Source organism: Ixodes scapularis, unplaced genomic scaffold (genome assembly GCF_016920785.2).
Source record: "Ixodes scapularis isolate PalLabHiFi unplaced genomic scaffold, ASM1692078v2 ptg000683l_1___fragment_1__unscaffolded, whole genome shotgun sequence".
In the NCBI taxonomy this organism is placed as follows: Eukaryota; Metazoa; Arthropoda; class Arachnida; order Ixodida; family Ixodidae; genus Ixodes; species Ixodes scapularis.
The window spans coordinates 1,977,595-2,004,301 of record NW_024610019.1 but is presented as its reverse complement, the minus strand read 5'-3'; the positions used below and the strand labels follow the sequence as shown (position 1 = coordinate 2,004,301).

The following is a 26,707-nucleotide window of genomic DNA, read 5'->3' as shown; positions in this document are numbered from 1 at the left end:
AACTGAAGTTTTTGGGTACCGTATATGGGACATGGGGTCTAAGATTATACCCTTTTTTTCTGAGAGTGTAGATTTACACAGCACAGTACCCATTGCGGTTTTATGTTGCGTGTAAGGTCCCGTTCACACACATGCGTCTGCTTATCACCGAGTTCTTGTAATATTTTACGACGAGAGAACAAACTGGCACGCTGGCGCCATCTATGAGGTAATCCTGGGAAGTAAATTTCAATCGATAGAATGTTTTGCGGCATCTGCAACATCGAATGTACGTACTGTGTTTCCGAAATGATATTTTATAACATTCTCAAAAGTTTTTCAATCCAAGGAGGAAAGAATGATGTGCGAAAAAGAAAAGAAAATATACCGAGAACCGCAAATGTTCCACAGCTACCGGAAATACGGCACCAGGGTTCCTCGATGCGCACTCTCCTGCCGACCCCTAATGCCCCTGAAGGGACATTAGGACTCGGGGCTTTACCGCCTCCGGTCCATGTCCGATTTTCGTGGCGTTCACATTATAGCGTCGCCGCCATCGGCGGCGTTGTCAATAGCGTCGCTACCGACAGCGGCGCTTCGGTGGTGGAACGCTCTCATTCAGGTAAAAATTAAAATAGAAAACTTTTTCATATAACAGCAATTTCTATAAAACGCCTTCGGCGCAAAATGAAAATAAAATGTATTTTATTTTCTATCTTCATTTCTATATTTTTCTTTTGTTCCGAAAACAAAACTAGAAACCGACCGGCACCCCGGGCCTCGGCGCCGACCAACACACCATAGAAGCTAAGGCCGTAGCGCACTTTTTGTGACGTCGCAAAGGAAGGCCATCGAGGGCGCGCGCCGAAGCGCCGAAGCGAAGGCAACGTGCGTGGATCGACCGTCGTAACAATACAAGCGTGTCTTATTAGCTAAAACAAAAACTGCACAGAGAAATTTGCCTAGAAAACACTTTATTACATGGGCAAAATATTACATCGCATAATAATCGGTAAGGAATAGCACGAGGTACGCGTTTAAGACGTCTACAGAAAAATGGTATTTATTAAGTCGAAACCATTGAGTGACGTAATTTTTGTTGTAGGAATGCATATTTTATACAGAAATCCTTCGGCAAAATGACGAGAAACGCAGTGATTGGACACAGCAAAACAGATCACAGATAAAAGAAATGTAGACGTAGTCAATGCGAACACGGCTGGACAGGTGTCACTTACAATCATGGAAGCGATGTTAACGCATGCAGGCACTGAATTCTATCATTATACCCAGGTCACATTGCAAAATTAATATAATTTTCATTGAATAACTTTATAGGCTTGGCAAATCAGCTTGCGATTTTCGTATCTTCACTCAGGATCGCGGGGTGATTCAGTCCTATAATATTATTTATTGAAGATATATTAACTTCTTCGTTTGGTAGGGGTACTAAACTTACTTAATATTTGCAATCAACTAATCCACATCTCTCAATAAGCTCAAGCTACCTAAGAAAAAAATATAATTTATGCTTGATTCAATATAACTATTACCTTAATACAGCCAAGTTGTAGTATGAAAGTGGTAAAGGCCATAAAATAAGCAGCAAAGACACTTAAGACTGCTTACGTGTAGGAATGCGAAAGCATTCATACACGCAGCGTATTCTTACAAGAAACGCTCCGCTTCTGCCTTCTTCAAACGGCGCTCCGGCGGTGACATACGCTCCCCCACTGCACAGCCACGTCAACCCCCGCGGTTCCACGTGTTCCGTGACGAGGCATCTGCGTTGTAGTGCTTTTCTTTGTGTTCAATTTTTCTGAGGCGCTTCCGCTTTCCGCTAATATAAATTTATGGGCCGTTTCGCTCAGCCAACGGGAGTTTAAGTTCCGTTTCGCTCAGTCAAAATGAAAATTCAGGTACCGCTCCTCTCAGCCAATGGTTATCTTGGTGCCGTTTCGCTCATTTAGTGGGTATTCAGGTGCCGTTTTTCGCTGCTACAAACATCAGATAACGCCGGCTTCCCTCCATGAGACAGTTAATTCTTTCGCATTTTTAATATTAGTGTAAATCAGTATTGAGTAGTAACTAGTCACTAGTAACACGCTACCGGTAACTAGCTTCGATTTTAGGAAAAACTGCTGCAGAAGCCATCTGTACCACGAGGAAAAAACTAAAAATGAAAATGAACTATATTTAGGGTGACGATGCTTGGCCAAGCTGGTCCCGCCAACTGAAGGATGTGGACGGTTGTGAACGTGCCCCATGTGTATGGTACATGGCCTTCAGCGCACGCAGATGAAACAATGCGCGGCATCTCTTAAGCGCTTCTCTTTTCTTCGCGAAGGAGAGTCTTTGGTGATTGTGGCCTCAAACGCCCGCAGGCTTACGGCACAACCGATTTTCCGAGCCTCCAACTCCCATTGCATTGTTGCGGGATTTCGACTTTAGGTGCATTTGGTTTCCCTTCCCTCTTTTTGCAACCCAATTACCGGCCTTGCCTCCTGGCACCCACTTGCTGTGCCCATTGCTCTGCTTCCCGCGTCCCCTCACTTGACAAAGAGTATTCACTCGAAACGTGTGTGTCGTTCTGCTTCCTTGTGTGCTTTCTTGTACTTGAAAGACCGCTCTTAGCCGGGAGTATGGACACTTGGCATCAATTGATTTATAGATATTCACGTCGTGGGTATTCCGGGTGGTGTCTTCTAGTTGGGGTGGTGAGATGGAGGTAGGCAAACGTGTCTCATTTGGTTAGGAACTGGCGGAGAAAAGATCGCACCAGCCGTTTGGAATTCTATGCGCAGTGGTCATTTGTACCTCGCTCAGACCTTCTTTTGCACCGCTGTCGTGTTCAGCGGGTTCGACAGAGGATTGTTGTCGCGACATTGCTCTCCAATTATTTAAGAGATGCTACTGATTTCATGAAAGAGTGTGCGCACGCAGTAGAAAACGAGTCGACCAACGAGTGAATTGGTGTGGCATAATCAGACATCTACAAAGCTGATTGCAAGGTTCAACTTATATCATTGTTGTCTTCACATTTGCACTGATTTTTATTGGTTCTATCCCAGTTCTTCTCACCAATGAAATCCTGAATTAGAATTGACCGATTGTAAACCCGCACCATGATTGGATATGCCTAAGACCTAGACGCGTGTTTTTTTGTTTTTTTATTCGTCTATACGTTATAGTTGTCGCGCTTATTTTAAAGTTCTTCATGGGTGATCAGAAAATATCTGCTGGCTTAACACCTAAAAAAAGCTAAGGTCCCCTACAATTCGGCCAAAGACGATACAATAAATCCTTTTTCATATTGTAAATTTACCCTAATATTTTCTGAACTTAAGATTTTGATCAGGGAGCTATTCATGGTAAAAATTTAAATAGGAAGAACCAAATATGTTACTATTGATTACTGAGAAAATATCAGTTTCTTAAAAATCAAAGTTCATGTTGAGAACAACAATATGTTTTGAGGAGCATAAAAACTAATTTAAAGGCATATAAGCCAGGTTAATTTTGAATGTTTTCTAATATTTTTTTGTCAAGTAACGACGAAATAACGGCGTTACTTTAGCGAAATAAATGCAACTGTACCAAGTTGATCTTTCAAGTTTTTCAACTACTTGTTGCAGGGTTACTTTTTTCCTCCAAGTAACTGTAACTGTAACACTATTAGATTTCAGCAGTAACGTGCCCATAACTGGTAATAAGAAAACATAAGCACAAACAACCCACTTTTAATAATAGCCACGTAAGGTTCTTATTCACCTTCCAGTAAAAACTTGAATGTTGCCACGCATACTTCAAATGTAGACTCAATTGCACTCGCATTGCTATGAACGAGAATTCGTTCTATCACGAGATTAAAGCAACAGACTGCAGCACTCTACTCGCGTCCCACGTGACCAACAAAGCGTGTAAATAGGTTATTTCTCGCCTGTCCATCGTATCCATACATCCCGCAATATCCACCACGAAAACATTTGATCACAAACTCCAAGAACTATTTCTCCTTGTCAAGGGAAAGAAGTGGATTGACAATCGACCCGGGTCATCGCATAAGTGTGCTTATACGTATATTTCCACGGGAACACTTCACGTGCAATTGAAACGTTCCTTCTTTATTCAAAAGTTCAGCGCATACATGCATGTATACTCCATATGAGTCCTTGTTCAGAATAGTCAAAGTAATGGAAATGATTAGCCAGGCTTAATCAATAGTAATAATATCCACACTTAGCTTAATCTCGGAATAATTACCACAAAAGAAAAACAACTACGATACTCCTCTCGTCAGGGATCAAGCCTGGGACGCACGGCAGGTTTATTCCATTTTTTTCTAATAATGTGGACACACCGCAATTCAATCCCCATTAAAATATTCCAGCATAAGCATTTTTGTTTTAGCATGTATATATATAAATGTACACATCACGGGCACTTTTCATTATCGTACGTGATCTCCATCCGCATATTTTCGATTACACATATGTTTACATTCTCACACCAGCTTTTGGGAATAAATTCAAGCAAGAGCTTGATAATGCTGACAAAGACGAGAGAGCATTGAACGAGTCGAGCGCAACACACACACATGCTGTATATGTTTGCGCCCCCTGCCGCACACATAGGCCTACTCCACCCCACACAGGCGGCACGAGGAAACCACACGCTTAATGGGTTTGCCAAGGTCAAACCATTGCTGATCCCCAATCTACGACAGAACGATCAAGCTAGCTTAATTTTCGTAGTTTATAATGCATCACGAAGTATCGTCCACATAACATTGAACTAAAAACCAACGAGGTGCAATCGGAGATCAGGTTTGAGTGCGAACTAGCGAGTGATAAAAATTACACGTTTCCTGTATTTCTTTTTTTTTTTACACAAGCGACCCTGTGCGTACGGTTCTGCAACGTTTTCTGACCTTTGTTCGCTGATGTCATAAAGATTTCAACAGAAACAGCACTACTTTGTTTTAGAGTCCCAGAAGACAAGCTTGTAAACAAGTGCGTTTTTTTTTTCTCTTTTTTAACGGACTCGCGCTATGCATGCCGGCCGTTCGTAGTGGGTACCATAATCTCGGCTGCCGGAGCAGACGACGCATATTGTCCTCACTCTCCGCAGGGAGGGCGCTGGCATCAGGGCACCCTACTCTCGCCGTAACAGATTTTTTAACGGTACGGTGTTTAAGCAGTCGAATGTGGCTGAACCAGCCCAGGACACATTCGCGTTTGAGCGCGTTTGAGTGGGGAGTGGCGTCCTTACAGCCTGAAGCGGTTGCTTGCGGACCGATGCACGACGTCGCGCAGTGCTTCGCAACGCGCCGCGAGAGACTAGAGACCGGGTCATCGAGGAGTTTTCGTAGATCGTTTTCACCGTCCCGCAACGCTCTCCGCAACCGCCTCCGATACCCGGAACTGTACAGTGAAGGCCGTCGACGTGCAGGCGCAGTAGCGGTTTCTTCGTTGCGGAGGGCTTAGCGGAGGGGGAAACGCGGTCAACGAAAACTCCCTTGGACGCGGCAGTAACGGGAGCGTGTTGCGATAGACCAGTCAGAAGTCAAAGAAAGGAGAGGAGGGTCACGTGTTCGCTCGCACCACTCGACGATGCGAATCCGGTTCTCCGTTCACGGAAGCGACTTCTTCGTTCGGGGAGCTGTGGGGAACGCCTCGAGCAAAGTTTTTCAGAGGCTGTCATGGTTCAAGCCGGGCAGAATGCCGTGAGAGCCAGCAAGATTGTCTTAAGATCAACCACTTCGACGCTGTTGTCGGGCACCGCCATGTTACCTTGAACTTCGTTACTGTTCAGCCGTTACCGACAGTACCGCATTCTTATTGGCTCTTGACTGCAGTCGACTGTGTGTCAACGCAACTTTGTGTACAAGCTTGGCACAAGCTCTCTTAGCAACGGTACGCTTCCGCTTGCCGCTTCTAACGCACCGCGCTCGAAAGCAAATGTGGGGATGTGCCTCTAGTCTTATGTGAAAGTTGCGGGGCAGATTCATACCTGACAAAAAAAAAAAAAAGTGACATGTAAAACTTTAAGTTTGTAACTTCCTCGGTCAAGGAGTTACCTAAAAGTACATAAACTAATACAGTATCCCCTGAGCAGAACCCAACGAGAAAAGGTAATGATGATGACCTCTTCCTTCGGTGAAACATACTGCATAACACGCCTGTCACGCGGCTCTGCACTCTAAAAAAAGGCCTGTGCGTTTGCTTTCCCGCGCAGCATTCGGGGAGCCAATCACCGCAACTTACAGAGGCAGCTCGGCGAATGATCATGCCGAAACATATGTTTAGACCGAAAAACGCAGTCTGAGTTGTGACATTAAGCAATACAAAACGTCGCGCTTGCATTGCTTAATGTCACAACTCAGACTGCGTTTTTTGGTCTAAACAGATGTTTCGCCATCGTTATTCGCTGAGCTGCCTCCGTAAGTTGCACTGATTGGCTCTCCGAGCGTTGTGCGGGAAAGCAGACGCATGGGGATTTTTTAGAGTGTGAGTATAAATTGCAGAAATTATAGGACTTTTAATAGAAAATAAAAGTCAATGTGAAAAAGTTTACAATTTTTGCGTGCATTAGGTTTAATCAACTGCAACTTTCCATAACTAAAACAATGAAAGTATTGAAAGTGATCTTACAGCAGTGTTCATTACAAAATTTGAGTACAGAAACTTCAAAAACTGGCTCCACACACATCAAGTCCTTATGAAATTTTATTGTTTTCCCGAACCGAGATTTGATGTCGCAATATTACAGGAGGACACTTAATATTGTCTACGTGTAGGAATGCGAAAGCATTAGTACATGCAGCGCATTCCTACAATCACTGTGCCCCACTGTCCTCCGTAGAGGCAGGCCGGGTGTCGCGACATGGCGCAATGCAGAACGTAGAGCACGTGACAGAGTTGTGCGCAGGGAGAAATAGGGAAAATTTTCCGCTTCCCCTCTACTCCCCTCCCCCTTTCCCGCCACGCCTGACACGTGACCCGAGAGAGAGGAAAAAACGGCAGCCAAGCACGCGCCACCCTCTCCCTTTTAGCGGGGCGTGGGCCGCAAAACCAGGAAGAGGGCTCCTCTGGGGACATACCCGTATATTCACTTTTATTTTCGATTAAATATTCCTGCAATTTATATTCATAGCCGCGTGAGACGGGTGTTATGCTGCATGTTTCACCTTGGAACTATAACGCGTCGCAGCCATTATGATTTTAGCCGACGTTTTTCGCTGCTACAGACGGAATTTAGCTGCCGCTTGTTGCTGCTACAGACGAAATTTATATGCCGTTTTCCCCTGTCGCAGACAACGCCGGCTTCGTTCCATGGGACAGTTAATGATTTGCATTAAAAGTGAAATCGAGATAAACGTCTTCGAAAGTCAGAAAGCTGCACCATAAGACCTGTCCAAACAGGACACTGCAAAAGTCGTCAGGCAACACGGCTCCGACAAATCGTTCGACGGTCCGCTTCCGTCCTTTTTTTTTTTCTTTTTTTGGGAGGGGGGGGGAGTTTTTTTATTTAAATCTCGCCCGTGCCCTTTATGGCGCACTTTATCTGCTCATCAAGTGGGTCCGGAGAGCTATTCACACGCTCTGTTGGGTTTCGCTCAATCGCCCAAGGCCTCCGCCATTTTTCTAGTCCCTAAAACGGGAAAGGGAACGACACGAAGGTGTCGTTCCCTTTTAATGCGAGAAGCGAAACGCGTGCTTTGACGCAGGAATCACCCAAATCCACCCGAAGCGGACCTCTTTGGCCTTCCAGCCGAGGCGACGGCGGTAGCGAGGTCTGCGAGCCGCGAGAGAACACCAGTGGCAGGTGGCCTGTCCTGTCAAATCTGACGAGCACCGACCGACGTCAAAGAAAAGTGGAGGAGGCGAGGAGAAAAGTCGTGATGTTGGCTTGGCCACAAAAATTGTCAGTCGACACGACTCCTTCAAGAATCGCCAAAATTGAAGCGCCCGCTTCAATTTTGCTGATTTTTCAAGGAGTCGGGTTGCCTAACGCTTTTTGTAATGTCGTGTTTGGACAGACCTTTAGATGATGCCAGCTTGTCGGAAATATTATTTTTTTTTGCTGAAAAAATTATTTTAGTTATGAGTGAAATTTTTTACATCATCCAAGAGGATATTTTGAAGCTCATGAGACCAAACAAAGCCAATATTTCATAAATTTAATATACTAGTGCAATTTCCAAATCACTATAGTTATAAACTTGCACTTTCCTACAAAAAGGTATTTTAGACAGAACGAAAATATGTATCTATCCATTTCCCAACTTGAACTTGGACAAGCAAATTATCCAACTCGTAATGCTGAGATATGTATAGTGCCACATTCAAGAACAAACTATGGGAATCAGATGTTATAATGTACCCTCCCCCATCTTCTGAATCGTTTTTATGAACTCGAAACAGATATCTTCAGTATGTCCGCCAAACAAATATGTTCACTTTCTTGTCTAATGGTTACTCCCATGTAAGAAAAAAAAGCAAGTTTAGTTTAACCCGGTTATATGCCATTTACACGTGTTGTTATTTTCTACATATATTTTCGTTTCTCTTTTCTCGCCCTTTTGTTTAAATTCTTTTTTTTTTAGCATGGGAAAGACATTAGATGATGTCTTTCCCATTCTATAATGAATATTTCAAATGCTAGTGTATTTACGTTTATGTTTGTTCTTCCGTGGGCTGCTATGGGGGGGGGGGGGGGGGGAAGGGGAAGGGAAAGAGGCTACTCAAGCAGCGTGCTAGTTGCTTTTTTCTCTGCCTGCATTCTCTGATTCAGGAATCAATAAAGAATTGGAATTGGAATTTGAAAAATGCGACTTTAAAAAAAGTTTAAGGTAGTGTTTCTTTTCCCTATTTGCTTATAATATGTGAAAGCTTTAAGAAACGCACGGTGCGGCACGACCTAAGTATCTACTTATTATTGGTCCTGAGCCAATGAGATCGCGGCATTAGCAGACAAGAACGTTGAGGAAGCGAGAAGCTTGAACAGAATAAGCCACACCCTGCGTTTCTTAAGCTATCAGGGGCTGCGGCGATTGCGGGTCGTAATATATGTCTATTATGTTTGTTCGACAGCAGCCGCATCTGAAGGCCGGTTCGTTTATTCGGATTACGGAACCTGTGACGTGGTTGTCCTTTCGGGAACAGGGGATAAAAGTAAGTAGTGCGGCCTTCACAATTTCAACTTCTACCCCACGTTGTTAATTTATTTTATTACATGGGAGTTTCTGCACATCACAACATAGGTTGCGCTTTATATTACAAAATATACACAAATAAGCAATGTACATTATTACGATGTATCACCACTAATTGCACCGACAAGATAAGACGCTTTATGGAAGCAATACAACGCGTGTTTTGCAACCTGCGAACCGACGATTCTACTGCAGCTGTGTGATTAGTGCCGAAGAAATTTATGACTTTCACGGTCAAAACGGAGTCAGCGGGTATTCCCTGGCATGCACCATACCGAAAGTTCCCGGTGCCCGGTATTGGCTGTCTATGTAGGTGCGCTAATCTTTGTAATGCCCAGTGGAGATGACGACCAAGAGCATTTTGACAAGCGGGACGACGGGTCCGGCAATGAGCTTGACCTCCAGTGGGCTATTCTTCAGATTTGCCCGAAGGTAGGCGTCATTTCAGGCGCGGTGCAAGCTCTCAAACAAATAACAGACAGCTGCATTTTTGTCCGTCCAGTAAAGCAAATCTTGTTCGAAATGCCATGCACTATGACTGTAAAAAATGGACCGTAAAGTTCACGGTCAAAAACCAGCAGCTGATGCTGCCACTATTGCGTCGTAAAAATAATAGTGTATTTTTAATCTCGTTTACACTAAATATGACCGGTGACCGTAGAAATCTACAGTGACTAGGTGATAAAATTGACCGTAAACCAGATTTGCAGTGCAACGTCATTTTTACGGCACTGTAGCACAGTTACATTTTTTTTTCGGTAACGTGTTCATACTTTTCAGAACAGAAACGGCTAACGCATTCACGTTACATATTTCGAGTAACGGGTAACGGAGTTAAGTTACTTCTTCCCAAGACTTAAAGAAATGTTAGACAATTTTGTGTGTGTGTTTTTAAGTGCCAAACCATGTGAAGTTTTTGAGTTTTTGCGTTTTTCTTGGCGTTTTTTGTAAGTATTTATGTGAAACCGTAAGAAAGATAAAATCACTATGTTCAGTGTCTGCATGGACATAATATTTCTTAAAATATGGCGCGTATGCATACCCGTAACGTCAAAACAGTGAACATTGTTAATTCATAATGAAAAAAAGTTACGCAAAAGTAACATGCGTATCTTTTTATCAATAATGGAAACGGTAACGCGTTATTTCACGCTCAAGTGACTGGTAACGTATTTTCTTACTTTCTTTCGGTAACACCTACAACACTGTATAGGTTAACAACTTCGTGGTACGACGCGGCAGAGTCTCCTGCCTAATCTGAAAATAGACATTCATCACGGCCTCTTGCGCCTGACACCCAAACGTGCCTTTGCGAAAGGACGTTTTGAAAGGACTCGGTAAGGAAAGCAGCGAAGCACATGATTCGGCCTTTACGGTAAAAAAATCACACAGAAAAACCGAGCGCTGCAGCCGTGTTCCCAACAGGTGTACGTGTTTTGACCAAACCACATGCATTTACATATTTTATTAAAACCATGAACTTAAGATATTTCATTGCTTCAGTTGCAAATCATTCTCAGCAGTACACATCTGAAATATTGCCGAATGTTTACGCAGAAAACAGTTATTGAAAAAAATCTTTAGCGAACTACTTTGTGGTGCGCAGGAATGCCCCTCTCAAAGTTGCGAACCGCCTTAGCCTTTGGCTGCGCTCGGACGGAAGCTGAAACGAGGTATAGAGAGAGAGCTTCACCGGAGCCTCGCGCGTCCCCATTCACGTCGCAGCGCACGTGACTCGGAAGAAGTTAAGGGAGTTGAGAGGGTGCCGAAAACTTCAAACTTCGTCAATTTTTAAAATAAAAACTAAGACATACAGGCAAAGCCGTTTTTTGTTGTTTACTTCGGAAAGGTCGAGACACCAACTCCCAAAGTATTTAAGCAAAACACTGAAATTGTGGCACAGCTCCTTTAAGTAAGCAAAGGACAGGGAACACGAAATAAAAGAATCAGGCTTGTTTTGTACTCTACACCATCTCACCTTAGCATGCCACTAGCATTGCCAGGAACTCTCGCTGCGTAAGTTTTCAAGCAAGCAATGCACATTCTAAAACAAAGAGCTCACATCTGGAGTCATTGCTGCAGGGCTGCCAACACGAGAGATATTTCCCAGATTAAGGTAATATTCAGGTCCACATGGGAGAAAGGGAAATCTTGCTAGTTTGAGGGAAATTTTAGGCACCGTATAGAGCTAAAAATTTAAAGGCCAATTATGATATTTTTTTTGAGATAACATCAATTTCGAGTGGCTTTGGCTACATTTGGATTATTCCCTCCATCCGTTTGGCGGTTTGTTGTGCGACCATCTGGCAGCAAGCACTGAGGAGCACTCGGAGAACTTTTTTCGGAAAAATCAGTTTTCATCGCCGCCATGAAAACTATGGAGGAAGGGGCCCGTCAAATCGAAGCTTCTGAGAATGCCGCTGTGCCTTGTGGGAAAAGAAAGATTTGGTGCAACAAGAAATACTGCGAAATACCGACACCATGCAAGATACAGACTTACCGTGGCGAATAAGATTTCGGGAAGTGCCGTAGACCCAATGCTGCCTACCATGTGTCGAGTTCCGTGTGTTCGACTTTCAGAACTCTAGGTCGTTTTCCACCTTTTGTTTTGGACTGACTATTATAAAAAAGCACCAAAAAGTTATTAAAGCAGTACCATGTTTTGATGACGTGCATAAGATTTTGAGTCGAAGATGGGGTGTCATTCGTCAGTTTGAATCTCCCAGTAATATCTCCCCTCGATATGATTTCCATTGACCACCCTTTGGGCCTGATAAACAAATTTTTGCGAAACGTAAGCGAGGCGTAAAGGTTACATAATATATCTCTCATCGTAAAACATTGCAGTGACGCAGAGAGCAACGAATTTTTAGTATTATATGATTATTTCGGCAAGCGACGCGTCCGCAAGAGATATTCTGACTTCCCGTATAGGCAGCCCTGCTTTGCTGACATTTATGGCCGTCGGATGCAGTATACAAAGGGACAAATATGCAAACCAAATGATGCCAGAAAGCACAAATGAGTTGAATTCCTTTAAATAAACTCGAAGGTAGTGCAAAGGTTCTTTGGGTATGCAATGTTGAAAAGATAGTACGCGCTCAATTGTACAGCCAGTGCTTGGTCGTACATGTAAATTTCGTCCATCACAGTTATTCCATAAATGTAGATCGAGTACTCTTGGCTGTGTAGACGGTTCCCGCTACAAAATAAAGAACCACAATAGGACGCAAATGAAGGTATAACATCCTGTAAAAGTTCGAAAATGTTGCTCCCACCAATATTTGAGAGGATACCCGACGTTTCGAAACCAACTTGGTTTCGACTTCAACTCTGACCCAACCAGGCAGATTTCTGCCGTATATGTTTACTTTCCAATATTATGTTGTACACTGCAAAGCTATTAAAGCAATATAGAACTGAAGGAATCAATGACAGCTTGAGGTTGTGGAAAGTAACCGATACTCATCATGAACTACCGCGTGGGTCTAGTGGATCGATGGCGGTTTGAAAGGACCGCATAAACCGGTTTCTTAACTTGCCGAGCTGCAATTTACTAAAGAGATGCTCGACGCTGGTGCATTCATTAATGGAGAGTAGGAACACATAAAACTGCCTGAGTCAAAAGAAAGAGAATCAGAACTTGTTTTTGTCTATGAAAAAATTATCGCTAAGCCTTTTGTCTCAAAATCATCAGACGATCGTTCCGGGATATTCTAGAGCCTGCTAAGATTGAACAATTTGTGAACTGGAGTGCAAATAGAATTAGCTTACTCATTCTTCACTTTATTTGCGCAATATAAGCGTCACAGTAACACAATACTTTTGAGCGTACATGAAATGTTTAGAGAAAACATAATTTTGGTTTTTCTTGATTTACGTAGGTGAGCTAATCCTTTCACAATTTTAGTAAACGCTTCCACCAATTTTAGGCAACTCTGTAGTATATTTTAGCACAGTACGGTACGAACCCGATTTTTGCCGTTCATTCAAACGGCCATCGATCCCTTTGACCTACGCGGTACAATGCAGGGTAATCATGGGTAGTTAATCCTGATTCCTGTCAGTTACTCACTGGTCTTTTCATAAAAGTTTGGAGTGCAATGAGCATTGGTTATCCCATACGTTAACTTAAGACAGTTGTACCTCATTCTGCGGAAGTAGAAGAAAGTTTTTTTTTTCTTTTTTTATCAAAGTATGTCACAAGCAGTACAATTAGCCACACGCTATTTGCTTGATGACTTTCGGAGGCTCTCGCAGCACTATTCGCACCTTTTCTAACCAGATTATTGCTTAGCATGAACTCAATCATCCTCTCTGTTATGCTTAAAAGAGAATTGTTCAGGGCAACCTCAATTTCAACAGCGACGAGTTGCTTGAAGTGTTGGAACAAACCGGAAGGAACAAGTAAAAAGAGCCAAGCCTCTTTCTTGTTTTTGATGTTCACACAGCAAGCTACAATGTTACTAGTTGTCAACACAGCAGCTTGGGGTAGTTGGTTTTTCATCTTATGACTTCAGATCGCATAAACATCTCGCGAACAGGCACTCTATTGATTACAGACACAAAAACATACACACACGTGCAGCGCTGAACTCTCAACGTTTTGTATTTTGTCTTCGTTTTATCTTACGTATTCTTAGAACAAGAGCTCTAAATGTTTTGTCCTCGGTTTCTTATTCGATTTTTAAAACAAATATGTAAAATAGTCCGTAATTTTATTCTGAAGGTGAGGCAAGCTAATTATTTTGCAGATAAGGTGAGAGGCGGGAAGCTCACGCGTCCATCGTCAAACCTGGCAACATACTTCGCTGCAATTATTTCCCTTGTTAGTTGGTTGTTGTTTCGGTCTAGCACGCTGCAACTGCGTAGTTGTGCCGCACACCCGCAATCCCGGCAGTGCAGATGTAGATGTCGTATGTTTCCTCTAGTGGTTTTATTGTGGGGTTCGCAACGTCGGTTGTTGACGTAGCGTCCTCATCAGCGCACCCCAGTGTCTTATTGACGTAGATTGTAGAGAATGTCCTCAAAAATATGAAAATGCGGGAGGTCATTAAACCTTCCCTAAGAGACAGGTCAACTAGAACTATTGTTGTTCCTTATGTTCACAACTTCTCCCGTGGACAGCAAAAGAAGCAAAAAAATGAACATTGAAGTGGTATTTTCAGCTCAGACCAAACCCTCCAGCGCGTGCAAGAACATGCGTGTTTTTTCAAACCGATGAGAGAGATGCACTAAGAAGAACAAGATCAGTTTTGCTTAGTCCACGAAAAAGGTCGTTGTTTCGGCTGCGCTACTGTCGCAATTGTAGACGGAAGAAGAGGAAGGAATAAAGGTTGTTCTTCACCGGTACTGAAGCAGGGCGGTCGACTTCAGCTGCCACGGCAAAATAGAACAGATTGGCGAAGTATGATGGACCGACAGGCATGAGCCTAGCGGTGCCGCCTTCTTTCTTTCCCTTTCCCGAAAGACCTGTTATCTCTTGGAAACAGTGGCGGCGAGTGTTCAGAAATTACCTGCTGCTTTCGGGAGGAGACGCCCATGGACCTGCTCGGCGGAAGGCCAGACTTCTACATCGCCTCGTTGTCGAAGCACAGCGAGTCTTCACACTTCCGGCGGCTCACCCTCCGGTACCACTGAAGGAACCAACTGCCGGCGCTAAGACACTGACTACCCCGGACGACTACAGCATCGCTTTGGCAGCCCTGGAGACCTAATTCGCGGCAGCTTCGAGCGCGGTCGTGGCACGACGCCGCTTCAGGCAAGCACTCTAAAAAGAGCCCGTGCGTCTGCTTTTCCGCACAACTCTCGGAGAGCCAATTACCGCAACTTACGGTGGCAGATCACCAAGTGACGATGCCGAAAAATTTGCTTAGACCAAAAAAAAGCAGTTTGAGTTGTGACATTAAGCAATACAAGCGTGACGTTTTGCATTGCTTAATGTCTAAACTCGGACGCGTTTTTGGTCTAAACATATGTTTCGGCATCGTCATTCGCTGAGCTGCCTCTGTAAGTTGAGGTGATGTGCTCTCCCAGTGTTGTGCGGGAAGGCAGACGCACGGGCATTTTTAAGAAAGAGGAGCGCAGCTACCGGGGGAACCTGCCGAAGTATTACTGGCCGAGCTGCGAGACCTGTCGCCGGACGGCGAGTTCGTACTCTTGATGGCCGAGTTCATCCGAGATCAGCTGGTGGCGAAGACTCCGAGCCAGCAGTTACGAGAACGTCTATTTCTGGAGGGGAGTGGTCTAACCTGGGACCGGGCGCTGCGTATCGGCTGACGGTTAGAGGAAGCGGTCCTGTACTCCAAAGAACTCGTATCGTCCTCATCGGTACACAAGATGGACATTAAGTCTACTCCAAACACATAGCGACTAGAGCGTGCACAGAGAGGTGAGCCTTCATTCTTCACTTTGAAGAAACGTTACCACTGGTAGGTCGTCGGGACATCTCGTAAATTCTGCAATGTGCAAAGCAAGAGGGAAAAAGTGTGCTGGATGCGGGAAAGTCAGGCATTTTCGGGCTCTCTGCAAGAGTACCGCCAATCGCATTAGCAAATGTGGTACAGTCAGAGAAGTTGCGTGCTTCAATGACTCTAACGAGGACGTTTTTAGTATTCTTCACGTGCACGATAAACCAAAGAGAGGTATCTACATTCCGGTTCAAGTCGAACATACTCGACATCGATGCCATCGCTTGTTTGTCCCGTGAGGTTAGTGGTAGCCCGTTGAAATGTTTCGAGACCACGTGCGTACCTTCTGGACTCCCTCGAACCTCGATAGATGATTTCGCGAAACTTTTTGAAGGAACTTTCGGTACCGCGACGGCGTTCGCTCACAATGTGAAGCCGCGTCAAGGAGCTCAGCCCGTTCCTGCCAAGCTGCGAAGACTTCCTTTTTCTGTCAGGGACGAGGTCTCTGAAGAGCTCCATCGAATTCTACAGGCAGGCGTCATCGAGAAATTTGATGCGTCTGAGTAGGTCTTTCCGATCGTGGCGGTGAGAAACAAAACGGGAAAGTTGCACTCTGCGTTGATTGAAGAGAAGTAAACAAGGCCGTCATAATTGATAACTTTTCGCTGCCTCACACTGAGGAACTGCTACAAGCTCAGGTCGGAGAGAAGTACTTCTCGCGGCTCAATCAATCGAGCGCGTATCATCAGGTCACTTTGTGCCCGGAAAGCCGAGACCTGACTACGTTCCTAACACACGATTGACATTTCAGGTTCACCAGGGTTTGTTATGGGTTGGCTACGGTTCCTGCTGCGTTCAAGAAAATGATGACTACAATACTGAAGAGATATCAACAAGTACACTACTACCTAGATGACATCCTTGTTCTCGAAACTACCGAAGTGATGTACCTCATGAATGTGCATGCATCGCATCAGAGAAGCGCGCGTGAAGCTGAACGACAAGTACATCTTCAATGTTTTAGATCTGTCGTTCTTGGGACACGTTTTCAGCTAGCGGGGAGCGTCACCCATGCAAAGTAATGCTGACGTGATTGTCAAGGCCCAAGCACCTACAGACGTCACCGTGCTACGCTCGTTTCTGTGCATGGTCAGCTACTACGCATAGTTCATCCCTGGGCATGCAGACCTCGCAAAACAATTACGTTAGCTACTACACAAACGTTCTGCTGAACTGCTGCATAGGAAAACAGTTTTCAGAGACTAAGCTCTTACTTTTCTGCGAGCCTCTTCAAAGGTTCGACACTAAGCGGCCCGTGGTTGTGACAACTGACGCCTCAGCATACGGCCTTGGCACTGTTCTACTGCAGAAGAAAAACGGAGACCTTTTGACCGTCTCCTTTGCCTCTCGAACTTTAACGCCACAAGAGCGGAAATACTTTTCTGGAGAGCGTGAGGCATTGGCTTCATGTGGGCGTGCGAGCACTGGCGTGTTTTCCAGTGGGGTCGGCATTTTACGCTGTAGACCGACCGCCAGTCACCGTTGACACTGCTCATCACGCAAAGAACTGGCCAGCGACCATTCAGGATTACAAGATGGCATGCTCGTTTGCTCGCCTAAAGCTTCACTATGGTTTTCAGGAAGGGAGAAGACAAGTTTGTGGCAGATGCACTTTCGCGTATGCCTCTTAATCCGCCCGAGGAAACCTAGGAAGACGAGGTTGTCCGTGCCATTTTTTTGTGTATATCACAGCAAGAGTTAGTCAAAGAGAATTGGTAGGACAACCGTCTGCAACCAGTGATTGCTTTGACAACCGGTACCTTGCCACCAATAAAGGAGCTGCACCCTTACATGGCATCCTTTCAACAAGTAAAAGAACTTTCCATGAGTGGAGATCAGCTGTTTCGGGGGGTTCGGGTTCTCGTTCCTACCTCTCTTATTGTGAAGGTTTTGGAACTAGCACACGAAGCTCACCATGGAATAACAAGACCAAAGCAGCGGGCTTGTGACACATATTGGCTGCTTGGAATGGACAAACACATTGAAACTGTTGTTAGTTCCTGCGGTGTTTGTGAAGCAGGTGACAAGTCTGAGAAATTCGTGGTATCTCCCCCACATCCAGTTGCATTTCTGTCTGCTTCGTGGGAATAAGTCTGAATGGACATTGTTCGGCCATTTTCCAATGCTTCAAGCGACTGCCGGTACGCTCTATTACTAATTGATTATTTCAGCAAGTGACCCGAAGTGTGTATTATGGCACAAGGGGACGTCGAAAAAGATCATCCCGTTTTTACGGGCAGTGTTTAGCCGGGAAGGCAAAACACTGCCCGTAAAGGAACTGAGGGCCATGATCTCTGAAGTTGTCAAGGATCATGGCCCTCAGTTGGTTTCCGCAGTGTTTGAAGCATTTTTGGCAGAACGGGGAGTGGAACACAATTCAATGCGGCGTACCATCCCCAGGGTAATGAACCGATTGAACGTTTCAACCCTGTGTTCAAGGACTTCGTGCAAGTCACTGTCCAGGAGCAGCGTCCCCTCAAGAGAGCGGTAGTGGAGTACCTAGGAGTTTACAGTTGCACTCCTCACGCAGCGACAGTCAAGAAGCCAGCTTCCCTGCTGCAAGGACGCCAATTTAAGGATGGGGTTGGACATCGTGGGGGCCCTTTCAAGGATTTTCTCGATCAACCAAGAAAGAGTCTGGGAGATCAGCGACAACGAGTGACTAAGTACCAACAGAAGTCCAAGAAGTATACCGATGCCCGCGGGAGCAAGAGTCAGTGTGCAGAAACCTGGAGTTAATGTACCGGTCAAGCTACTAAGACACACTTCAAAAGCTGGCCTCAGCTACTCTGCGTTCCTCAAGGTGGGAAAATACCCATGGAAGAACGCCTACCGTCTAGAACACGAGAAAGTGTTAAAGAGGAAGCAGCTTGTCGTCCTACTACCATGCACAAAGCCACCTCCTCAAGATGCCCTGGGCCACATCCTATGGTTCTCAACGCCATCAATGACCCCATCGTCAGCTGCCTCTCCGCCTTCTGTGGTCGCGCAACCACAATCACCTCCCCGCGACATTGTTGGAGACTGCATTGTCGGCATTTGCATCGACCTCGCCGGCACCGGGATGTTCACTCATCAGTTCGCCCTGTTCAGTGGCCATGGAACCAAGACGGTCTGCCGGACAGACCTCCAGACCAGAAAGATTGCTGGATTTTCTTCTTGATATTAGTGTCCTTGTTTCACATGTTGTACATAAAATTTTCTTTTTATTTTGAATGGGGGAAATGTTGTTGCGGCGCTACTATCGCCTTGTAGACGGTTGTTCTCTTCCGGTACTGAAGCAGGACGGTCGACTTCAGCTGCCATTGCTCCATACAAAAGACGTTTACTTTAGTGCTCTCTTTTGTGGAAAACGCTATACTGGCCAGACTGGACGGTGCTCAACGATCAACTTCGCGAACACCACAATAGGCTCATTAGAGCCAACTCGGGACATCTTGGTCTACACTGCCGGGATTCCGGGTGTATGGAACAGCTACGTGGCTGCACCGCGATAGACCTAAAACAGACGCAACTAACTAGGGAAATATTTTATGCGAAGCATAATGCCAGGCTATACGATGGATGCCCGTGAGCCGCCCATCTCTCACCTTTTCTGAAAAAATAATTATTACTCTAAAAAAAGCCCATGCGTCTGCTTTCCCGCACAACACTGGGAGAGCCAATCACCGCAACTTACGGAGGCAGCACAGCGAATGACGATGCCAAAACACATGCTTAGACCAAAAAACGAAGTCTCAGTTGTGACATTAAGCAATGCAAGCGTGACGTTTTGCATTGCTTAATGTCAGAACTCAGACTTCGTTTTAGGTCTAAACATATATTTCGGCATCATCATTCGCCAAGCTGCCCCTGTAAGTTGCGGTGATTGGCTTTTCATGTGTTGTGCGGGAAGCAAACGCACGGGCTTTTTTTAGAGTGACATGTAGGAAGATAATCGGGGTCTATCTTTCAAATTTGATTTAATAGGCGGAGAAAAAAAAACGAAGACAAAGCAATATGCAGGTTTTCTTTTAAAAATACGTAGAAAATAAAGACAAAATACAAAGAGTTATGAGTTCAGCGCTGTTTGTATGTTTTTCTGTCTGTGATCGAGAGAGTGTCTCTTTGTGGGAGGTCAAAGCTCAGTGAAGGTCGAAAGACACTCTTCCTTTGCAGTGAATGTGTGACCTTCATGAGGCGCAATGCATTGTCTCTCTGGCTTCCCTCTATTTCTTTCAGACATAGATCCTCAAGCTCAGCTCGTTTTTCTTTCAGGACATTTTCAGCCTCGTCAGGGAAGGAGGTGTGCACACATCCGCACTGTATTTTCATTATCTTCCTTTTCGTAGTTGCATGGCTCCTCCTGCGGAAGGTTGCTATCAACCCTTGACAACAACTTGTTTTTGCAAAGACTTGTGCCCGGTTCCCCTGACGTGTCCATTAATAACGTCTTTGAAAAATGGATGATTCCTTACTGTCTTGCGTGACATACCGTCGAGGTGTTTCTTTAAGGACCGGTTGCATGGTAGCAGGCATCTCTTTCCATGGTGAAATGAAGTTCTCCGCCCCTTCGATGTCTAGGTGTGAGCTCGGTAACTCAGTGCGTGTACTGGGTTATGGTATAGAATTTCTTGGGTGTGGTTCTGTTGCTTCCTGAGAAGTACAAGCAGGCGGTTTTCCCGTAAAAATTAATAATAATATTATTTATAATAATATAATAAGACATATTGATGTCATAACAAATATAAGGCAGGATTACGAACATAGTTTTCTCCCTTCGCGTTTCCGTTATTTCTAGAACCGACTTTTAAATGCACAACGTGACCCCCCCTCAAACATGTAGTATTTTTTCGCCACTAAATCTCGTATGCATCGTCGTACGTCCGCCCAAATATAGCGCTGCCGGTCCAAACCAGATGCCAAAGCTTCAGAACCAACCGTTAACTCACCTTATTTAAAAGTTAAGTGTTTTTTCTGAATCTTGCGCAGGGAAAATGGGGCCCGCTCTCGGTAGTGGGCACCATTCAGCCAATGTATTTATGAGTTTCAGCGGCCATCAGTCCCCTCTCTCATGGCCCTAAGGGCCCTAAGAGTGTCTGTAAGTGAATGAATAAACTATGATACATCTACAGAACACGATCCATCAGGCGCTACTATTTGTATCAATAGTCTAAGAAATTCTAGCACCAATGGACGGCCGTTAAAGCTATAAATTATGCAACCTGCCTAACTTGTGGCACCAACGTGAGATTTTGCCTCAATAGGGAGTTCTCGTAGACCGCGTTTCCGCCTCCGCTAAGCCCTCCGCAACAAAGAGGCCGCTACTGCGCTTGCGCGCCGATGGCCTTGACTGTAGAGTTCCGGTTGTTGTTGCGGGTTGCGAAGAGCGTTGTGGGACGGCGAGAAGGATATACGAAAACACCCGAATATTCCAAGGGAAAACATCTTACCTTCAGCACAGAAGCTTACAAACAGTTTCCTTCTTGACTTGGTTACAGACAACCCGCCAAGTCTGCTTCACTACCCCAGCTAAGGTCACTGCTTGTCTCGACACCAAGGTTTTGCAAAGCTTTGATCACATTACTGATTTCCAGTTCCGTCAGGTTGCCTAACGCACAAACAACTTTTCCTTGACTGAATCCATCCTAAAATGAAACCATGTGTTTCACAATTAGGGTCGAAAACAAAATGGGGTGTGTGTATGTCTATACGACATAGAACGTAGTCTGCCTCAACGGGTGACTTGTCTCGCAGATGTCGATGAAAAAGTCAGCCAGTGCATTACAACCGCTACCCTGAAGTCTTTAACGTACATCACGCCGTAGTGAATTGTGATACACGACCCGACGCCGGTACGATGCTCATCCAGATCGATATGGGCAAGGGCAAGGATTAAACCGAAGATCCCAGGGTTCTGCAGCGCGAGCTTTCGATCCACGTGCTCCGAGCTGGTTTGCGCTAGGCCACTCGGCCACCGATCCCCCCCTAATTAGGATATACTTTGTATGAACACTGTAGTGTGGAAGTGGAAAGTAATCGGTCAGTGATGTCAGACATTTAGGCAGACGTGATCACACATTTCACTAACCGCGTAATAGTGAATCGGTGACAGGAACCTCCCATAATAATTGCGCAGCCTCAACAAAACAGTCTTTATATACGACTATCCCTTGAAGAATTTTCCCGAACACATATTCATGCGACTGACGTGCCACAACCGTTCCATGAGCGTAAGCTGTTCCCATGTAGATCACTTCGTCTGTCACACTAGGACCTACCAACGATATTCCCAAATTCCTGATACACTGCTGCTATTCAATACAAGAAATCTGCATACTAAAGGGGGTACTGCTTTTACAGTTCACAGTGGGGCTAAAACATGCGTCGAAATACAAGTAAGCTTGAAGTAACTGATATTCCTGCGCTTGGTTACGTTTGCAAAGTGATTTGCAGTTTTTAGTTGTCGCACGCAGTTCGTAGAGTAAGAGTGATTTGATTCGAACCTCTTTTCCACGTATTGATCAGTGGACCGAACTCCAGAAGGAGGCCTGGATAGTGTAGCAGAATATGGTGCTTGGGAAGCAAGGCTTCCGAATATAAAAACTATGGAGAATTTTAGAAGACGGTTTTTGCACATCCGATACAGTACGATGGGACCTTGGGTACGAACTGCGCATATGCTAGTCTTCTGTAATAGCGCATGCGCAGTGCCTAATGGAGGGTCCATTGTTCCGCATTGGATGTGCAAGGACGGTTTTCTAAAACTCCCTATAAACACGTCGTGGCTATAACCTCGGGATTTTTTCACGGCAAAAGCACCGTCTTCATTACAATCCGCACTAGTCGATGGAGTCGCAGGGTCCTCAACCTGAAGCGGGTCTTCAGGCGATGTGGCGTCGCCCAAGAAACACGTCAAAGGTGAATACGCCTGGCTCATATGTGAAGTAGACGATGATTTCAATCTAAATACCTTGTGGCAGTTGAAGTACGGACACGCAACCAAGATACCATCGCTGACGTGGCCTTTGAGATGTCTTAGTGAAGCTTCCTTTCTGCGACAATCGACTTAAGTATAATGGCAAAGTGCACTGAAAAGTTTCCAAACTCCTCGAAGTAAACCGAACTTGCCCTTAGGTGTTCGAATGCCGATGACTTCTCAAAACATGACACCTGAGAGAAGCACACGTAATGAACTGGTGACAGCATCCTCCGTCAAAGGACGAAATAATTCGAGAGCTGAAAGTGTGCTGATCGAAGTGTCTTGGGACGTTACATGGTCGCCGGAAACGCGTTTTCCTTGTGTCGACTGGTAGAGTGGTCCAACTGGTTTCTCAATGAGACAGCGCCTGAATAATTTGGACCAAATTGGTGTGAATACTACCCCGGCTATTCGTGATGACGTACGTAGATTTCGCAGTTTTGTTGGAATTGCTTTGTTGCCCATCGTTCCGTGATTAGATATCTCTACCACTGTCTCCATGTTTCAGATTCGTTTTGATACATTCTGGGCAATATAAAAAAATGATTCAAAAGCAGTAACTGTAAAAAAATATCGAAATATGTATTACTCATTGCTAGGTTGAGATTTTAGACTTTTTTTTTATTTTAATCGTACATATACGTACAAATACCAATCTTCCAACACCTCTCCTCTGCATCACCCGGGTGAGAATCGTTGATCCGATTACGGCACGTTTTCCAAGCTGTTGTTAAGGTATACAGGAAAATTAAGAGGTTTAATAGCATTTTCTAAATCTCTTAATAAAATCTAATTATATATTTATTTTGCCAACTTTTAGGCCGGGGTCAGAGCGCTCATACATCATACAGAAGACAGTCTGCAAACACGAGTGAGCGCAATATCCTTGGTTCGAATGCCGCCGTGCCAAGTTTCATCTTTGAACTCATTGCCATGCGGCATTCGAAGCACGGACCTCGCGATCACTTGCGTTCGAATCTGTATGCCGAATGTCTTTTCTGTGATGGTATAAGCAGTGTCACCCGGGCATTAGGGGTGCCTAACTTGTTTTCAAATAAAACTCTTAATTATTCCTATTTAAATTAAAATTTAGTGCGTAAGAAATACTTGAAACGTTAAGTACTCTGAGCTCTATATGCTCCGCAAAGAAATTTCTCATAAGAGCCCAAAATGTTTACTATTTTTTTGTATGATACGCTTATTTTCAAGTCTACCGTCAGCTTCACATTTAAGAAAACACCTAGTTTTAACGTACATATTAGACTAACCCGTGTTGTTCAATTTCGCTGATGAAACAAACAAAAAAAAAATAACCCTTTCGAATTTGTCTACGGATGCTGAGTGCCTGCTACGATTGAAAATATTCTGGTGAATTTATTGCTCTCATGTTGTAACTTGCTGTTCTTCTGTTATTATTTATTGGCACTCATGTGATATTGCGAGGGTTAGTTTATATTGTAAATTTTCTCCTATTCTAAAATGAACGTAAAACATCACTTTTTAGTGATGTGTAAGCTAGCACGTGACTGTCACTCATGTTGATTTCCTCATAAAAATTTGCATGTGACAGATGAAAATAGTTATCATCGAGGCTATTTGTTTGTTATAAACGTTACTTGTTCTATAGTTGGTTGTGAACCTTAAGGCATCTCTATTGTAAAGATTTTCCGTGGACATTATCAATAACTGGAAAGTCCATGGAAATAATAATCGGTCTTACTCTGTCGCGTAAAACATTAATGCGATGGAAAGGAAGCCAACAAAAAAGGTTATAATATTCCAATTTCTTCGTTCCAGAATGTGAGCTCTGGGTCAGTGCAGCGGTAGCTCCCGGAGGCGATACAAGCGGCAGTCAGAAACTCGATAAATGCCTAGAAGAATACGAGAACCAATGCTCAGGCCAAGAGAAATACCAAATCTACGATACAGCCCCATGCAGTTCCGAATAGACTGAAAGTTGACGAATCAAGAGACACAACATTGCACACTGTGGCACTCAGTTGAGAGTACGCTGGAATAAGTCCAATTAATTTTGATGTGTTTGCAGTGTTTCAAGGGTGGTGGTATGCACAAATAAAAAACTTCAGGAGCTCAATCATTGTTTATTAAAAAACCTTGTAAACTGTTCCGAAAATAAAATTAGAATCGTTTATACCCAGAGTGTATTTATAAAAAATATTTATTTGCACAATAACGTTATTTGATAAAATAGATAATTTGTATAACTTAGAACATGCATCCGAAGTTCGGATGATTGTTTTCTACGATACTTCCAAAAATCTACATTAAACTGACGTGTTGACGAAGCTCAATTTAATTAGTTTTACGTAACAGATGGAGGCGTTATGTGATAAAACCTGGATATTTTATCTCAATTCTGTAGATTTCACGTTCGTCCTGCCCAATTACTTAGACACGCGTCTGTTATGTAATGCTTGCAACGCCCAAACCGACTGCAGCTCACGCTACCCTCTTATTGAACCAATCCAACAGTGCCTAGATGTGCGTCGTCACAGCGGCCATTGTCCTTTTTCGTTTGCTATCTCCAACTAAACAATCACGCACTGTGAATGAGCCGACATATTGCGCTCCCTTTCTTTTTGTGTTTAGTTAGCCGGTGATACTCACAAAGATAATGAGCACTGTGACGATGCACTTCTGGGGCTGCTTGATCGGCCTCCTCGGTTTGTAGCGTCGGCAGCGATCTGACTTCAGGTGACACTGAATATAGTACCGGTCCAATGTGGTTGTTAAAGAACAAAGGAACGTAACTCGTTAGATTGGAAGGGCATGGCTTTCCGGTTCTCACATCGCATATCGCACTGATGTTGCCCGGAAACGTGACGTCTTCCAGCCGAAGAGAGGATGACATGCTCAACGGTTCGAGCTCGTCATCATTCTCTCTAGAGGCCCGTTCGCACAATTACGTTTGCTTAAGAACGAGTTTTTGTGACATCTTACGACGAAAAACCACAGTGGCATGCTGGCGCCATCTAAGAAATTTTCCTGGAACTGTATCTCACTAGCGCGAAGGTGTTGCTGTAGTGACGAGATCAAATGTACGTACTATCTATGAGCAGTGTTTGTTTTAAACTTCGTCAAAAGCGGTTTAAATTTAAAAAAAAAGTCATGCGCGAACAAAGAAGGAATTTTTCTATGGGTGAATCCTTAAGAAATACTTTAGCTTGACCGTTGGGAAACGCCACACACGTCTTCCTCGGGGAAGCTCTAAAGCCGATTGTTTTATTTTTCTGCTTTGCTTTTCTCGTTCGAATTTCTCTTTTGCTTACTCTATTTGTTGCCGGTTCTTTTTGGCTTTGTTTCGGGTTTAGTGTTAGCGTTTCCAAAAGGGGGACGTGTATGGTGTATCCCAAGGCTCATGCTAACGTTTTCCTTAAAACTCCACCAATGCATCTTCCTTTAATTCTATTTTCCCGGCGAAGCGAGTTCGCCGAGCCCGCTTCGCCCCCAGTCTCTGTCACACGCAGACCCGCGTCGGCTTGCCGCTTCTTGCGCCCCGTTTCGGCCAGCCGAGCTATGCGCTGCTTCTGCGCCTCAGTCTCGTTCTCCCGCCTTGCACGATTAGCAGCGGCATCCGCTGTCTGATGCTGCTTTGGCTGTTCACCGGTTTTCTTCGCGAGCATTGGCTTCCGCCCCATTACGTCGCCTCCCTCTCGCCTTTGTCCTCCACTAACCTGCTCCTCTCTACGCGGCGCGCTTCCAGTTATATGCACTGTTTTGACAGCAGACGAACGCCGTCAGCTTTTTCCTGTCACGTTAGTACTTATGCTAGCGCAATACAAGGAAGCTGAAAATGTATTTCGAAAACTGAGAGAGTGGTTGATTCTAGCGTAGTTTTATCCCGTGAATCTGAAGATCATGTTCGTTTTCCAGGAAGATGCAACTAAAAGTGAGAAAGACGAAAAACCTACGAACTGTCGTAACGTCATAAGAGGATCTTTTGGCCGCCAAGCACGTGCCGCTGAGGACCGCACGTGCAATCACAAGCGTGCTAGGTATATTCCCCCGCACTTGTACCAGTCGTGAAATCTTCTTCTGCCCTTTTTAAAAATAGCAAGA

General features: G+C 44.6%; 1 protein-coding gene across 1 annotated transcript in view; it reads left to right on the top strand.

Annotated features, from left to right (window-relative positions):
- The window catches only part of LOC115320985, a 33,460-nt gene extending 8,884 nt beyond the window's left edge, over window positions 1–24,576 (top strand). Inside the window, exons 4-5 of the mRNA XM_040213457.1 lie at window positions 9,078–9,155; window positions 24,425–24,576. Of these exons, the coding sequence (XP_040069391.1) occupies window positions 9,078–9,155; window positions 24,425–24,576 (230 nt within the window). The remainder of the gene's footprint in view (window positions 1–9,077; window positions 9,156–24,424) is intronic.
- The last annotated feature ends 2,131 nt before the right edge of the window (window positions 24,577–26,707 follow it).